Source organism: Ambystoma mexicanum, chromosome 7q (assembly GCF_040938575.1).
Source record: "Ambystoma mexicanum isolate Mex_15411 chromosome 7q, UKY_AmexF1_1, whole genome shotgun sequence".
NCBI lineage: Eukaryota > Metazoa > Chordata > Amphibia > Caudata > Ambystomatidae > Ambystoma > Ambystoma mexicanum.
Window position 1 is genome coordinate 327,341,706 of NC_090941.1, and position 15,755 is coordinate 327,357,460.

At 45.8% G+C, this 15,755-nt stretch overlaps 1 protein-coding gene across 1 annotated transcript in view; it reads right to left on the bottom strand.

Annotated features, from left to right (window-relative positions):
- PIBF1 (progesterone immunomodulatory binding factor 1) overlaps positions 1-15,755 on the bottom strand; it is a 1,771,771-nt gene that overhangs the window by 1,405,074 nt on the left and 350,942 nt on the right. Inside the window, exon 5 of the mRNA XM_069639889.1 lies at positions 9,258-9,377. Coding sequence (XP_069495990.1) covers positions 9,258-9,377 — 120 coding nt within the window. The remainder of the gene's footprint in view (positions 1-9,257; positions 9,378-15,755) is intronic.

Below are 15,755 nucleotides of genomic sequence, written 5' to 3' on the forward strand. Positions count from 1 at the left end.
CCCAACATCCCCACCAGGCTGGCCACGTTCGCCAACGCACTCGGCCTTTGCGACGTGTGGAGAGAACTCCACCCAGACACTGGAGCGTACTCCTTCCATTCGGGGGCACATGCTTCGCTCTCCAGATTGGATTACTTCTTCACCCATACTGCCTAGAGGCATCTCCGATCACTCTCCGATTGAAATGTTACTCACGACATCCCGGAAGATCCCACCGCCGTGCTGGCGCCTGAACAGCTATCATCTGGGAGACCCTGAGCTGGTTGATAAACTGTAGGAAACTACTAACAATTATTTCGAGCTGAACACACAGGCAGGAACAAGCCCTGAAACGCTGTGGGAAGCCTATAAAACGGTCTTAAGAGGCAAGTTAATATCGTGGACAGCGGCCCAAAAGAGGCAGCATTTGAGCAAGACCCTTGAAGCAGAGACTCAAGTCAAACAGGCAGAAGAAGACCACATAAATGAAAATACGCCAGCCACTAACAGGGCACTGCTACTAGCACAAAAAAGATTGCAAAGCATCACGATGGATAATGCTAGACAGGCACACACTGCGATGAGAGCAAAGATCTATGACACAGGCGATAAGGCAGGCAAGATGCTGGCGTGGCTGGAAAGGAAGGAGCAGGGATGCAGCCATGTCCAGAGACTCGAAGCAAAAGGAGCAACAGATCAGGAAATAACCCAAGGCTTTGCGGAATACTATGCCGATTTATATAGTGAACCCACAACTCCGATGTGACGCTACGGTCATGGATCACATCGAAACCCCTGCCTTAAATGAGGCGCAGCGGCAGCAGCTGGAGCGGGAGATCACAGAGGATGAGGTCTTAGGTGCCATCTCCGGTCTCCAGTCCGGCAAGACCCCTGGCCCAAATGGCTTCCCGGTGGAGATATGGCGTAAGGTAGGCACTAATGTGGTAGCGCCCCGACTGCTGCAAATGTACCTCCATGCACGAGAAAAGGGCATCCTCCCTCCAGATCTGCGAGAAGCAACAATAGTAGTGATACCCAAGCCAGACAAGCCCCCAGAGAGCTGCAGTTCATACAGGCCTATTTCACTCATTAACTCTGAGACCAAAATACTTGCAAAACTATTAGCAGACCGATTACAAAAGGTAATTCCTGCCCTGATACACCCAGACCAATGCAGCTTCATGCTACAAAGATCAACTCGCATGAACCTCTGCAGGCTATTTTCAGCGCTGGAAAGGGCCAACAGCATACAGAGGCCACTAGCCCTGTTAGCAATTGACTTTGAAAAGGCCCTTGACACGGTGAGATGGGAAGCCGTCTGGACCATAATGCGCCACATGGGCTTCGGTGAAACCTTCATGAGTTGGGTGCGACTGCTGTATGAAGCACCGGTTGCTAGGACCAGGGTCAACGGCTGGCGATCAGAACCCTTCAGGCTCGGAAGAGGTACAAGGCAGGGCTGCCCAATATCGGCCATGATCTTCGCCATTGCTATCGAACCCCTGGCGATCCTGCTGCGAAACACTCAAACCTGGGAGGGCTTCCGATGGTCCGAGAGCTGGGAAGACAGAATATCTCTTTACGCGGATGACCTACTCATCTACTTGAAGGACCCGAATGCCTCGTGTCCCAAGGTTGTGCAATTACTGAGGCAATATGAGGTATTTTGCGGATTACGCGTGAACTGGTCCAAATCCATTCTTTTCCCTATAAGGGGCACCCCGGTGGAGGATCTAGCGCCGGGCCCCTACCAGATCGAGAAGGAGCAGTTCAAATACTTGGGTGTACGTGTCACGACGCAACTCGCGGAGTACACAACATTGAACCTCTCTCCCTTGATAACAAGATTTGCGGATGACACTCGCCACTGGATCTCCTTGCCACTGACTCTGCTGGGAAGGGCGGCGCTGTTCAAAATGATTGCCCTTCCCAAGTTCCTATACATCCTGCAAAACGCACCTTTGTACATTCACCACCAGGACTTCCACAAAATTGAATGCATCCTCCGAAAATTGCTCTGGAAGGGAGGACACCCGAGAATCGCGCTTGCCACTCTTGAGAGGTCCATCTGGGAAGGGGGGATTGGGCTGCCCAGACTGCAATCATACTATTGGGCCGGCCAAATGGAAGTGGTGAATGATATGCTTCATGGCGACAGGGGCCTACCACACATCAGGGGCCTCCATTGTAACACCACGATGAAACCAATAGAGCTCCTCTACAGGGACCTGGACCGACCTCCGAAACCAGACATGGTGTCCCACATAATGAGAGTTTGGAAGGAAGCGCTTCGATACTTGGGCTGGGGAGGGAAAATAACTATGGCCCAACCGTTGTGGAACAACTGCAACCTCCCTGAAGTACGAAAGCTGCCAAGATGGCCCGAGTGGACCCATCGCGGTGTCTCCAATGTCGGAGATGTTGTGCATGAGGACAACCTAGCGACGTTCGAGACATTGCAAGAGAAATTCTCCCTGCCAGACACAGAAAGGTTCCACCATATGCAACTGAGCCATGCTTGGACGGCCCATCGACAGACCATACAAGACCTGCCGGAAAGCTCCCCTCTAGAATGCAACATAGTCCTAGACAGGGTGGAGCGGAAGGTTACCTCCACAATGTACAATGTAATAACCTCATTCGCGACATCGGAACTTTCCAGTCTAAAAGCAAAGTGGGAACGCGATGTAGGCCAGCTTCTGCCAGAGGATTGGGTGGAGGCCCTGATGTACCCGCGAGAAACAACTATCTCCTCAAAGCTCCGATTGGTCCAGCTGAAGATCCTGCACCGCACCTACTACCCGAGAGTGGCCCTCTTCCGCTGGGGCAGGGCCTCGGATGCAAGATGCCTGCGCTGCAAGCAAGAGGAAGGTACCTTTTTTCATATACTATGGGAGTGTGGTAATATCCAGCAGCTCTGGCAGAAATGCTGTGACAAACTATCCAGAGTCTTCGGTAAACCGATACAGAAGTGCCCGAAGCAATTGCTTTTAGGGATCTCCAGTGAATCTGACCTCTTCCGCTATGAGAAGCTGCTATGGTCCACTGTGATGGCGATTCTCAGGAGGAACATTGCACAATTGTGGGGCTCGGAACGCACACCCAGTTACGAGCAATGGGTTACGGATGTGGACATATGTGCCGTAATGGAGCACCGTGTGTACAAAGCAAGAGGCTGCCCGAAAAAAGCAGAGAAAATATGGAAAAGGTGGGAGGAAGATGACTGAGAGTCATGGGCAAGTACTGTAGTCGATGAGACTGTGGGAGGCCCACTAAAGGGGAAATATTGAACCTGCTAAGTGCACCCTATGTCACGAGGACATCCGATGTCAACTCTGACGTAATGTTGTACCATGGTCCCTGAAGCTGTATTGTTAATGTTCTTGTTTTCTTGTCTGCCACGCTCCTCCCCTGCCATCCCTCCTCCTCTCCTCTCCCCTCCCCCCCTTTTCCCTCCCATGTCCCCTACCTGGAGCGTAGAGAGATGAATGAAATGTTGCTTAAATTTGAAAATCAATAAAATCTTTGATTAAAAAAAAAAACAGTGTACTGTCGAAGAATGGGAGAACTTTGCAAATCATGATATGGCATTTATTACGTGCATATACACAAGTGTTTCAAGGTGCAACAAGGCAAGGGAGGAGGAACAGAGGGTAGACGGAGGCAACCATCTTACTAGGCCAGGTGACATTGAGATTGCACAAGTGCATGGGGTGGGGGGGTGAGTGTGTGGCGGGAAAGGGGGAGGGGCAGTGCAGTAAATAGGATAACAGTACAGTGAATAAAGACTATAACGTGCGGCCAGCTGGTGGCAAGTGCAAGGGTAAGTGCAGACATCAGGTGTCAAGTGCAGGGAGGGTCCTGTACGGATACAGAAACAGTCCCCGAGTGCAAGGGTTGCTGGGGGTGGGGGGCAGTGCAGGTGTGCAACTGGAAGGGAGAGACCTGGGCCTGAGATCAGAGGTTAGCCATGTAACCAGTGCAGTTTTAGTTTCAGCCAGGAGATCAGCAGGGGAGAGGAGGCGAGAAAGCAGAAGCAAAGAGGAAGGTCTTGAGGTGCTTCCGGAACCGGAGATGGTTCTGCACATGTTTCAGAGAGGCAGGGAGGCTGTTCCAGAGAAAGGCCCCAGCAGAAGAGAGAGATCTACCACCAGCTTGCTGCTTGGAAAAGCGACTGACCCTGAGGGAGTTGGAGGTGGACGAGCAAAGAGCTCGAGAGGGAAGATATTTAGGAAGAGAGAGTTGAAGGTATTGAGGCCTCAGAAGGCCTTGTGGACAATGCAGAGGGTTTCGGACAGAATCCTCGCCGCCACTGGGAGCCAGTGCAGAGATTTCAGTCCTTGAGAGATATGATTCCTGGGTGCAAGGACAAGTCTTGCAGGCCTGTTTTGGATGAAGGCGGAGAGTAGAGGCAGGCAGATTTAGAAAGAGGCTGTTGCAGTAGTCCAGCCTAAGGAGAACCAGAGCTCTGGGGACAGTGAGCTTCTTGGGGAAGGAGAGGAAAGGAAGAACACTTCTGAGGAGGTGCAGCTGGTAGTGTGACTTCTTAGAGATGTGAGGCGAGAAGGAAAGGGTGGAGTTGAAGATGACCCAGAGGTTTTTACCCTCACAGGAGGGAGCTGGAAGAAGGCCAAGAGAGGCCAGGTGTCAGGGATTAGGTTTGGGGTAAGGGACGGCGCTTCCTGTACCCAAAAAGAGGTTAATATAGGGAAAAACTACATTTCCCAGCATGTCTTGAGAGTGTGTAGTTCAGAGGATTTCACGCAGCACTCTAGCTGGGCTTAATGAGGAAGTGCTTAAAGTCCGCCGCCGCCGCCTGTCCCTCAGTGCAGGTAATTACAGGTATCAGCATGGGCGGCAGCAGCTGAGGATGCGAGATGAGGCCGCGGCAGAGAAACAGCTTACCCTTTGTGTTGGGCATCAGACTTCAGGGTCCGGATGTCCTCTTGAGGCATCTGAACCGCCAGTTAAGTGTTTTACCTCATTGGCAATTGAGTATGAAGCATGCATTCTTTTGGCTGCTCATTTTGTTTCACAAAATTGCGGAGAGTGTTGGAGGAAACACGTCAATAATCTAAGAACTGACAAAACATTACGTCTGACTCATTATGCATTTGCAAGGAGAGAATCATCTTTAGTTCATTTGATTTAGGGAATATTACATAGTGTCCCACATTAAGAGCGCACTTATTTGTGCATTCGTTTTGACTCATTGTTTGTCGCTTCACTGTGCCCGGGGGGCCATGAATATTGCATCTTCATGCAAGGGACATCCCTTTTGTTTTTGCCATTACGCTCGTTTGCAAACTTCTGTGTGCCAAGTGGAATACTCCACTGTTTGCCTCAGTATTGTGTCATGTCTAAGTATTTAACCCATGTTCTTTGTCTGGAAAGTGGTGCCTTATATGACCAGTAATAAGGATAGGCTATGCTAGGTACTCTACTGTTTATTATCTTTGTATGCAGGAGGCATTTCAGGTTGTAGGAGGCCAGGTTAGGTGTGCAGGACTTTGAGTACCAGCATAGGTGTATTGTCCTACACAGTAGTGATTGTCATGTACTTGCTTGTTATGTTTTCCCCTTCTTTCCTTTGTCTTTCCACAACCTTCCCCTAACTCCTTCTTCCCCCCCCATTGGCTGCCACGTGGTTTCCTGTTTTATTCATTATCAGGCGCCCGTGCCAACCACGGGGGGAGGGTCGATCCATTCGGCTTCTGTGGTTCGGGAGAGGGGGGGTAGAGTCCCCTTTCTTCCCTTTGTGAGTTTGACACCAGGAAAGGAGGGAGCTGGTGTGCCGATGAGGAGAATCTCGGCCTTACTGACATTAAGGCAGAGATCATTGGCGGCATATGACTCCTGAATAGCATACAGACAGTCAGAGATGAGAGAAGGAGAAAAGGTGTCATCCGCATTGCACTGAAAGTTGGGGCAGAGGGCGGCAATGGAGTGGGCAAGAAGTGCCAGGTATTGGTTGAACAGCCAGGGAGAGAGGTTAGACCCCTGGGGAACACCACAGGTAGAAATAGAGAAGATGAAGGACTCAAGTTGGACCTGGGAGGGTCGATCAGAGAGGAAAGAAGTCAGCCAAGCCAGGGCCTGATCAGTGATACCCAGGTTATCACAGAGAACGTTGAGCAGGATGGCACCGTTGACTGTCAAAGACAAAAGAAAGATCAAGTAAGATGTGGACACAGGGGATGTTGGAATCAAGGTTGGAGAGCAGGTCTTCACGGATGTTCAAGAGAACAGTTTCTGTGCTTCTGGGAGCTCTGAAGCCAGACTGATGGTCATGGAGACAACCTACAGATTAAGTGTGAAGATTAAGCTGGGAGATGGCCAGCTTTTCCAGGAGTTTTGCCAGGAAAAGTGTGATGTGATTGGGCGATAGTTAGCCTGGCAGGAAGGGTCGGCAGAGGGTTTCTCAACTGACACATGCTTTATGGGTCAAATAACCGAGAAGGTAGGTGGTAATGCTGGAGTTGGCTTGGCCTGAGGGGTAGAGAGGGTGAGCTGGGAGGAAAGGAGAAAGTGATGACTCCAGGAGAGACGAGTGGTGAGAGGGATCGAAAGGGGAAGCTATGAAGAGATCACAACATCCAAAGTGTGCCCTGCAGAGTGAGTCGGGTCAGAGGGCAGAATAGAGCGTGAGAGAGAGTCGCAGAGGTTTTTAAAGCATGCTTAGTTTCTCTGCTGCTTGGTACGTTAATGTGTTTTCTACTGTTGTGCTATTTTTGTGCATTGGTGATTATTGGTTCTATGTTCGTGTTGTCAACTATATAGAACTAAGATACCAAACCAAAATGGCTACCATTGTCAGAGTAAATTCTACCGTCCTTCACTTCTATTATGCTGATCATGAAGCTTACGAGATCCAAAGCAGCAGCTAGAAGGCAATCCAACCAAGAGCAGATGTGGCAAGGAGTTGCTGCAGGATAATCTCACTTGCTGCTGTGTGTATGTGTTCAGTGTATACCTGGAGCAGCAAAGGCAATGTCAACACATACATCCTAAAACAGCAGTAACAGTCATGTGGTTTGTTGGTTTAACAGGCTCTCTGCCCAAATGGGATAGTCATAACTACAGAAAGTGCTTGAAACTGGAAAAAAGCAGAGACAAGGAGCGAATCAATTCCAGAGGGATACAAACCGATTCAAAGAAGGATTTGGTAGAAAGAGTCCGTGCTACATGTCTAAGAACATGTACACCGCACTTTGCAGTTATCCGTGGACCAGTTGAGAGTATGCCCTGCCATTATGAATACTGTATCATCTTTATTCTCTCCCGCGGGTTTCTCGGAATTGTGTTTCCTTGGTCTGTGTATGTCTGGGCACAGTTCAAGTCTGACTGGAGTAAGATACCTTGCCGAGTTAAGCTCTTGCTTGAGAAATCTGAACAACATGGGGCCGTGGATTTGAATGCTGGTGTTGCGACATATTTCGTTTGCTTGGAATGCCAGATCAGAAGGGGTATCTCTCCCCTGTTCAACATGATGCTACCTAGCTCTTCACACCACATCTCAACTGGTATGTCACCAATGACCTCCCTCGGCAGGACGACGTCTACTCCTACTGATGGGCCTCCAACCCGAATCAGACTCGCATCCACTACCTTAACAAAACGTTGATTAAAAAAACACAACAAATCTCACATTGAACCCTGACAAGTTCTCATTCTGGCCCCCATCAATATTCTCTAGGCTACCCACCAGGCCAACCAAGAATAGTGTTTGGGTCCTTCGATTTCTCAGAAATGCGCCCCTTCTGGAAAAAAAAGTCCCTATTTAACATCCACACACACACAGCTTAAACACCTTTCCTTCACTCATGTCAACTTTTAGCAGACAATCATGCACATCCATTTAAATGAAACATGGTTTGGGAAAAAGATGATCATTCTCCTTTGGCAAGATCCTACCCTCAGAATAGCGAGGTGATCTCAAAGCAAGCATTGGTAAAGCAAACTGGTCTGGCTTCGTAAAGAGAGGGTATGGTTATCTTGTAAAGCTCCCACAAGAAAAAAGGTTATTCATCTACATTTGCAATGCCAGAACTAGTAAGCTTTGCCAATATGTGTTCTTTTACTATGGAGGATGTTCCAGTATATATAATTACTAACAGAACAAACATGGAGGGGTCCAATTATGTTCTCAAACTTAAAATTGCAAATTCTAGGATCATAAACCAAAAGGATAGGGAGGAAAAGGAATAGCATTCTTTAAGATCAACTAGCCAATAATGTAGAGTATCCTATCTTCAAGTTACTCATAGCTATTTTAGGATTTATTTTATTTTTCCATCTCTGAAATTTGAAGGCACTTGAGAATTTGCAAAATATATCTATTTTTTCAAATATACAGTGGCATTATTTGAAACAGAAAATATATAAGGGCACCTGGCTATGCCTTGAAAACCCCAGGTTGGCGTATGTTTTAATAGTGACAGAAATCAGGGTGAGAGGTCACACATTCATTTCATATTTGTTTCATGACAGAGTATTAATGAATCCTCTACACGTCCTGATGAAGCAGCTTGACTCTGAGCCCGAAACACCATAGTGTTGACGTTTCTATTACCACTTCAGTGTTGATACAACACACTTTTTTATGTTCATTGAAATTCATTTTGTGTCCACAATGTATTTGTAAAACACAATAGGTAGTTGAATGAAAGCAAAACATGTTGCTCGTTTACCGAAATCCAGTCCACCTGACTGGATTGTACTCACTTGTATAGTATAATTTTCAAAACCAATTTTGAAAGTTTCTGGGTACACTATCCCCACATTTGTCACACAAGGCCGAAACACTTTGATTGATTCTCCTTTTTCAACATCATTAATACTCTGTCATGAAACAAATATGAAATGAATGTGTGACCTCTAACCCTGATTTCTGTGATTATTTGAAACAGGAAAATAAACTAAAATCAGGATATACAGTTCTGTTCTAGACCATTTACATTTCAAGTGAAGATTGGAACAGAATATTAAGTTGCTCAATTTCAGAAGAAATTTGATATGGGAATATCAGATGTATTAACTGGCCTAAGATCCAATTCAGTTTAATTTCTTCCTTAAACTAGTTCTATCTTGATTCAAAAAGTGCAATTTTCTCCCTGATGTTCAGTTTCAATTTCTTCAGCCTTTTGTGATTAGGCATCATGGTTTTAGGCTGTATCTAGATTTTGGGGATTCCCCATATAAGCATGCACATTACTATGTTAATATGCAAAAATACCTTGTTCAACAATGTCAGAAAATCGGCTAGACGCTATACAAACCTCCATCAAACTCTTGAGTTCTCGTTTACATTCACTTAATTCTTCGGACTGGGTGTTCTTTTTCAACTGAAGTTCATTAAGTTGCTTTCGTAATGGGTGCACTGCTTCAAAGAATCTTATCTGCAGTAAAGAAAATATCAGTCTGTCACATGAAAGAAACTAACATGATAAAGAATACATTCCAGAGAATTTAAAATGTTTACATGGTTTTTGCTAAACATTTTTGTGAAGTAGAAGTCACTCATATCAATCATGCATTTACCATAGGATAACGAGAACAAAATCTCAAACTGTCATACATTTAAGACTTTCAAATGCATAAACATGCTCCTTTAGTAACCAATCAATTGGTTTTAGGGGTGAAAATTTCACAGCATACTTTGAAAAATGAAAAACTGGGCAAAAAGCTATACAATTAGCTCTGCAGTGTATCACATGCACAAATCTAATAGATGACAGGCCACCAACAGTGACACAGGAGCAGCTTCATGGTGCCTGTGCCCACAATATACACCAGTATTGCCAGTGTAAAACAAACTTCACAATATCTGCGTCCACAATATATGCTGGCTTTGTGCCACTTTAAAACAACATTTTCTTACTGGCTGTGTTAATATTGCCCTGAAACAGATTACCTTGCAGCCAATTATACACTTTATATGTCAGGATTCAATTCAAGAAACGTTGATGGTACTTCAGCTCTGCTTGCCCCAACACGCCCAATGCATGCACACAAGGCCCTGCAATGCACCATAGAAATGCAAGCACTGCGTACTGTGAGGAATCCTGTGGAGTGATCACTGATCCCCATCCTGAGATCTCCACACGTGGCCAGGGACGGCAGCAACTCTTTGAACCTTACACTGGGGGTGGTATTATAGGGGAGGATCACACGGGAGAAGATGGCTGAGGGGGAGATGAGGGGACCCCATTAGGAGGGACGCAGTATTCTTCTCTTCCACGTGATGATCATCCTATAATTCCTTAATTGCTGATGGCATGTTGTCATTATACAAATCCCTCCCAGCAATAAAAACCTATAAAACACACCTTGCCAAACATTCTAGGCAGGATAACATTCACACCTCATAAGTACACACACATACGACACCTCCTGTCTTTTTGTGCCAACTAAAAAAATCCCAAACAAAAACACATCAAAAGTCCTATAAGTCTTATGGACTCCAACTCCCATAAAACCTCTGCTAAAGGGAGGAAGAGGAGAACGGAGTTCAAGTGAAGCAGAAGAAACGCTAAACTCAATACGCAGGCTAGTAGTTCTGAAGAGGCTCAACTACGCTTTAAAAATAGAGTCCGCTTATACCGGAGAGAGAGAAGTCAAACGGAGGCAGAATAAAGCGATGCCACAGGAGAAGACAGAGGCGCTAGAAAGGATTGTGCTGGTGGGAACAGGGGTTCCCAACTTTCCGCTAGCAGGCAGTGCTCACCAGAGAGATGCTGGACCGCAGAGGAAGCAGCAGGCAGTGACAGAGGACCGCTGGTGAACCAGCAGCAGCGAACAAGCTACCAGCAATGCGCGCGGTCGAGTATTGAAGCAGCCGGCTTACCAGCAGACGAGCTTAGAGTCAGCCAAAGAGCTAAAAGGAAGTCTGCATCATGAAAGACGCCATCCTGAGGTGAAAGCATCACCACAACAATGTGATATTAGCCGGAGGCAGTGCTAGACACTGGCAAGTCTGTCCAATGGCGTTGGGGGGGCTCCGGGGCATTCCAACCGGCATATGGAACTTTAAAGGCATGGTCTAGTAAAAAAATGTTATTGTCCCTACGGGTCGGCCATGTTTTTTTAAACCTAAGTGGCTCGATTTTATAAAACTTTCCTATGGACCTTACCCGAGTTTTCGTCCATTAAACGCACGAGAAAACAGGCACCAGGGAGCCGCCATTTTGTGATAATCCTATCTTTTCCCTGATCGCCCTGGCTGACCTGCTTTTGCGGCACTAAATCAATTCCCCCGCCCCTGAGCCTGACATTATCAAAACATTAATATTCCCCGCCTCGCTCCGTGACGTTACTGTGCTGCGTAGGCAAACGCGCCCAGTCTTCTGCGCGACTCCACACAGAACCCGGAAACCAACACAGATCAACTCACAACACAGCGCGCCACAATTCGGAATATGAAACTGTACTTTAAAATGAAACAGCAACACGGTACATTTGGTAAAGTACATTTATTTGACATTAAATGTTTAGAGAATATTCAGCAATTGCCATATGAACTCCGAAAGCCATTTATTTTCTTTTATCTGTATCCGCAATAACTGTTCCGTTTCATCTTGAGTTACACGCTGTTCCTTTATGGTACACAGGGTGTTCATTTTCGTAAAAAGAATCACTTTGAAAGCACGGTGAACCGCAAGGCTGTTCCATCAACTAGGCACTAGTCCAGCCTAAAGGTCGATATGTTGCTTCTAGCCACTAGTACAGCGTAAGGGCATGTGGGCCCTTGGCGATCGTCCCATAATATGGTGATCGTGCTCCAGTTGTTGACACAAAGCTACAGGTGTCTGCTGAAGAATCCATCCGCCGGTGTCTCAAACAGATGGCAGTGGCAGAATGGGATCAAATACCTGTTATGAAAACAAAAAAATTATAATTAGTCGCGCTAGCCGAACTTCATTAATATTACTCATTTTATTTATTACGGCCGATCAGAAACTATTTGCTTGCAAGGATAGTTCAATGGAGTATGTTCATCTCTAAAATCAATGCGAAAAGTAACGAGATAAATTGAGGCCAACACACAATGATAAACGACAGTTAGTCTACATGCGTGAGGAATGATATGATATGGCATTTGCAACGCGCCTATACTCAAGTGTTTCTAGGCGTGACGAGGCAGGTGGGGAACAAGGGCAGACAGACAACGTTCCTACTAGGCCAAGTGTCTTTCTGATCGCGCATGGGGAAGGGCTGTACATGGTTAGTTGAATACAAATTAAATAATAGGGCCAGCTGGTGGCAAGTGCAAGGTAAATGCCGGGAGAAGGGGCTGAAGGATACAGAGACAGTCCTGTAGTGCAGGTAGGCAGTGCAGGGAAAGGTGGCTGGGCCAAGGACCGAGATCGGTGAGACCAGTGGGCCTGCATGCCCATGTGCCCACTACAAACACGTTTTACTTGCTTTTCCTAGCTCTTCATTCATTCATTTATTCATGCATCCATTCATTAAATCTTCATTCCGGTATAAAAGCATGTAAAAATTTACTTACATTATATTTGAAATTTCTATTGTGTCTCTTCTTAATGCAGTCTGTAAAACGGACCGTGCTCTTGACAACGATTTTTCGTATACTGAACTAAAATGAAACTCGGTCTAGTTTCTGAATTTTCTGCCTTATCGTCTCTTACGTTATTGCGCACTCCCTTCAAATGTAGTTCTTTCGGCATGGTCCCTGTCTCAAGGTCAAAAAACAATAGACCCTTATACTTCCAGTGCGACTTGTGGGCCTCATCTGGCCGCTGTCCTTCGCATTCTTTATTTGCAACATCACGTAGTAAAGGCATTTGCGAGAACTTGAAGTTTAGAATCTGTCTATGTAGTGCGCCTCAATGTGCAAATGCGCACTGGCTTCTCTCCCAAATGCCACGGCCCGCTTGGCTGGTGCGTTCTAAGTGCCCCAATTTTGTCCCCGTTGTCTGCGAGCTTTGCAGCCCAAATTGAGACATTTAATTTTTGGCGGAAGGTCAGGGAAAGTATAAATTACTACAGGAGTTGAGTTAAAAGTGAGATTTATTGTTTGTTCGTTTGTTTTATTATTTGCAATACGCAAGCCTCCCCTCCGTTAACAGTGCGCAGCATTTACATTTACATGAGATGAGACATGAGAAAAATATATACATACACATATGTGAGGTGAATAGAGAGAATTCAAAGATGACACCCAGCTTGTTCGCCACCCATGATGGTGAAGGTAGGGGTTAGGTTTACAGGTACACTGTACAATAACATTTATTTACAAAAAGACAATCGTATTGCAATTATTTAAACCGGGAATTGTACTTCACAATCAGCTGTGCTTCGGGTGGGCATGGCACAGTCGCAATGTTCGGTGGCAACGGATCACTGCTCTGCACAGAAACGTCCAAAATTCCATATCTGAGCTTCTCTAACACAGCAACAATAAGGCCTTTAACAAAGTCGAACTGCATTTCATCATAGACTGGTTTGATCACCCATTGCTTACTTCGTTTTGAAAACACCTTAGTGTAGCAAGGCATCCTTACTTTACCCCTAGTCCTAGATTGTTCACGTCCGACATTGTGGTTATGGGCCAAGACCGCTAGTAGAGTGTGATGTTTCATGCCCAGAAAGCTAAAATGCAAGCGCTTTGGCCTGTACTTTAGGCACATATTGTGGAACACCTCCAAATCTCCTGTGTGACAGAATTCTGTCAGTCCTCTCAAATCTCTTGATAGAGTTTTGTCGAAAACAATCTTCTCAATGGCTGTGTGTCGGTGAAGATGGAATCAACCACTTTTTCTTCCGTGCCTCCTCTGGGGACAAAGGGCCATGTTCACATTGGTGGAAATGTTCATTTGCTGTGCAGCGGTGAACGTTGGTACAGTGGTGCATCAGTGACCGCCATTTTTCAAGTAGTATTTCCACTGACCCCTCGCAAGTTTTTGGGCTCCACCAAAGATGGTTGGTGATAGAATGTGACCACTGCAAAATACTTTCAAAACCTTTTTTTTCCCTGCAGCCGAGATTTTCTTATTGATTGATTTAGCAAGATGCCATACGTCAAATTGATGTTTAATATGTGGGAACTGCTCTCTCATTGTCTTGGCAATTGAAACGTGTCTATCCGTGGCTATGAGCTTGATGTGCATTCCCCTTGATTGTAGATATTCCACTGATTTTATAAATCCTAGTTTCTCCATGGCCACTGACGATGTACATTGTGTTACCTGCACGACCACCGAACTCACAATTTTCTAACTATCCATGTATTGAAAGTGGTAGGTGCAGTACTTGGCATAAAATCCAGGGCTGTCGCACTGTCCATCGCCGGCTAGCCTGAATCGTTTGCCTTCGAATGTACTTGCTAGAGACAATTGTTCAATTTTCCAAGCATCACTAATGGCCGGAAACAGATAATCACGTTGGTATACGTAGTACAGCGCTTTAGAAATGAAATGGAGTCCCACAAACTGAAAGAAAGCCTCTAACTTTCTAAAACTGGAGCCACTAAAAAGTGATGCAGCTGCACACAGTAGATTGCCTGCTGGCAGTTTCCCCAGCATCGGTTGTGCAGACCATGAGAACCTATGATTTCATCTACAGGCGGCATTTATTTTGACGTTACTGCCTTTTATTTGACGAGTCACATTAATCAATGGCTTCCCACATACTTTCCCTCTAATGGAATGCGCACATTTCAGCATACTTATCATTTCCATCAAACAACTGTCGAATACAAAGTATTTGCTCTCTTTCATTAGACTGTCAACCTGCGTCAACGTTGTTTCGGCCTGTGACGTTGTGGAGATTTCAACACATTGGAAAGTAATATCGCTGATATCAAGTTCTGATGCGTCTATGGATGCTGCGGCTGGTTCATTCTGTGTCATTTCGACATCAATTACTTCAACATTGATGGGAGAACACAACAATGTCGACAGGTTTTGGTGGCAAATTTTTGGCGGGTGTAGATTGTGTAAACTGATCTGCAACTACTTCAGAGCTATCTTCAATACATTCAATAACATCTTCTTGTGGTGGTACGCTCGCACTGTAGCTATGGTCCAATGCAACTTTACTGTAGTCTCCAAACACAGTTAATTCATGTTCTGGCCATTGGACATGAGCATCTCGAGCCTGAACACGCCTCGCCTCAATTAATAGTTCCTCCATAGTGTACACAGTCTGGCAAGCCACATCCCTCATTCGCTTCACTGTCTTTGTGTGTATAGTTCTGACACCCACGGGTAACTGGAGGAGAGATTGGAAAAGGGATGTTCAGTTTAAACACAAGATGGAGTGTAGTAGAATTGACTGGAAAAAAACAAAATAGTCCCCAGCAAAAACATTTTTTTAAAGTTATGAACTGTTTGTAACTAACCTTTTTTTGGTTTTTTTTCTTTGCAACTTTTCTGACTCGACCTTCAACATCTGCACGCTGTAGCTCCGATTCGTTTCCGCATGTCCTCCCTTCCTGTTGCGCTGCAACGACTATATTTTCTGTATCCGCATAGACAGCAAGGAATGAGGCTCCATCGTCTCCCTGAAACATAGTACTTTCATTACTATGTATCAAAATATTGTTAGCATAAAACACACGTGAGGACGAACACACAGGTACATCTCAATCGCCAAACACGATTTAAACATTGTGTGCAACAATCAAATGACAAGTATTCGACCAGTGATGATCTATTTCGATGGAACTGTCAGTATCCATACCTCTGGCTCTGCATGGACTGCCATGAATGGTTGTATTGGAGAGGAGGCATCCGCATCTCCCTGAAACACAG